The sequence below is a fragment of the Otolemur garnettii genome, unplaced genomic scaffold, assembly GCF_000181295.1.
Source record: "Otolemur garnettii isolate 467f Iridium unplaced genomic scaffold, OtoGar3 scaffold00131, whole genome shotgun sequence".
Taxonomy (NCBI): domain Eukaryota; kingdom Metazoa; phylum Chordata; class Mammalia; order Primates; family Galagidae; genus Otolemur; species Otolemur garnettii.
The window spans coordinates 1,422,597-1,423,863 of record NW_003852526.1 but is presented as its reverse complement, the minus strand read 5'-3'; the positions used below and the strand labels follow the sequence as shown (position 1 = coordinate 1,423,863).

At 35.8% G+C, this 1,267-nt stretch overlaps 1 protein-coding gene across 1 annotated transcript in view; it reads right to left on the bottom strand.

Moving 5' to 3' along the window:
* Positions 1-1,243, bottom strand: part of LOC111727923 (CD166 antigen) — a 20,039-nt gene extending 18,796 nt beyond the window's left edge. The window contains exon 1 of the mRNA XM_023518208.1: positions 804-1,243. Coding sequence (XP_023373976.1) covers positions 804-1,053 — 250 coding nt within the window. The 5' untranslated portion in view covers positions 1,054-1,243. The remainder of the gene's footprint in view (positions 1-803) is intronic.
* Between the last annotated feature and the right edge of the window lie 24 nt (positions 1,244-1,267).

Below are 1,267 nucleotides of genomic sequence, written 5' to 3'. Positions count from 1 at the left end.
TGGATATTATATTTTTTCATTCAACATAAGAAAATTGAGATCTAGTGTTAATTAAGCTACTTTTAAAGCAAACATAGTAATTGACAGCACTGAGCCTGGAGCACCAGCATCTTTGTTTCTCATCGTTGGGTTATTTTGGCAGCTGTCTTACAAGGAAGAACAGCACAATGGAGAAGCTGCTGTTCCCATTTCTATAGCTCGTTTAGGGCGAGTCATTGGGCCTCACTTTAATGCTAAGTAAACAATGGCGTTAGAACAGGTGACCACAGAGATTCCTTTGCATTCTAATATTTTGTTTCAAATCTATGCTGTAGCTAACAACAGCAGCTTTGAGTACAACATTCTAAGTCAGGAAATTGATCTCATTATTTAAATAAATCTCTTCATTAAAACAGTAATCCCTTATTTAGAAAGCCAGTCAGTCATAAGTCATATTTGTCTATTAGTCATTCAGAAAGTGATCGGAAGGTACTTTGAGTTTTTAAAATATGCATGGCAGTGTGCCAGGGCTGAGACTACCAGAAGGAACTGACCAAGTTAAATATTTTATCTTTAAGGAACTTAACATCTAGCAGAATACAAAAGAGATGCTCATAAATCAGAAAATGAAAGATCTTATAAGATGAACAAGCATTTATTCTATAGGTTTCACAAGGAAGTAATGATTATTTGGTGCCATGGATACGGGGTTGGGGTTGGAAGCAGAATTCAAAGAGCAATTGCATTGGGACTTTCAAGATTATTAGCATTTGAATATTATTTCCAATACATTAAATTACATGATTAGATATCAAGTTACTTACAGTAAATATCAAAGACGGCTTGTTCAGAATGAACTGTTTTCTGTCCAGTTGGTCCATAATACGTCACCGAGCAAGTGAATGGCACTTGTATATCAGCCTTAGTCGTCTTGTACTCCAGGGATGAAGTCATAGTATAGAGCTGAGTAACTGGGTCCATTTGCTTTGTAAAAATTATGATCACCGCTTGAAGAAGATAAAGAAGGTTAATGATAGGATCTTTCACTGGACAACCATAAGCTGAATTAAACATCACAACACCTTTGAGAAGTGGCTTTGTCCTTCTCACTGTATTTAATGGTAGAGAGAATTGACAGGCAGGGAGGTATGATGTCTTTTCAAAACCATAAATCAGAGACACAGACAGAAATAGAATCCTGGAATCTCATCTCCCACTTACTTTAATTAACTTCTAGAACATGCCATATACAGAAGTAATTTTCTCTGCTCTTCGTTTTTTTTTTTTT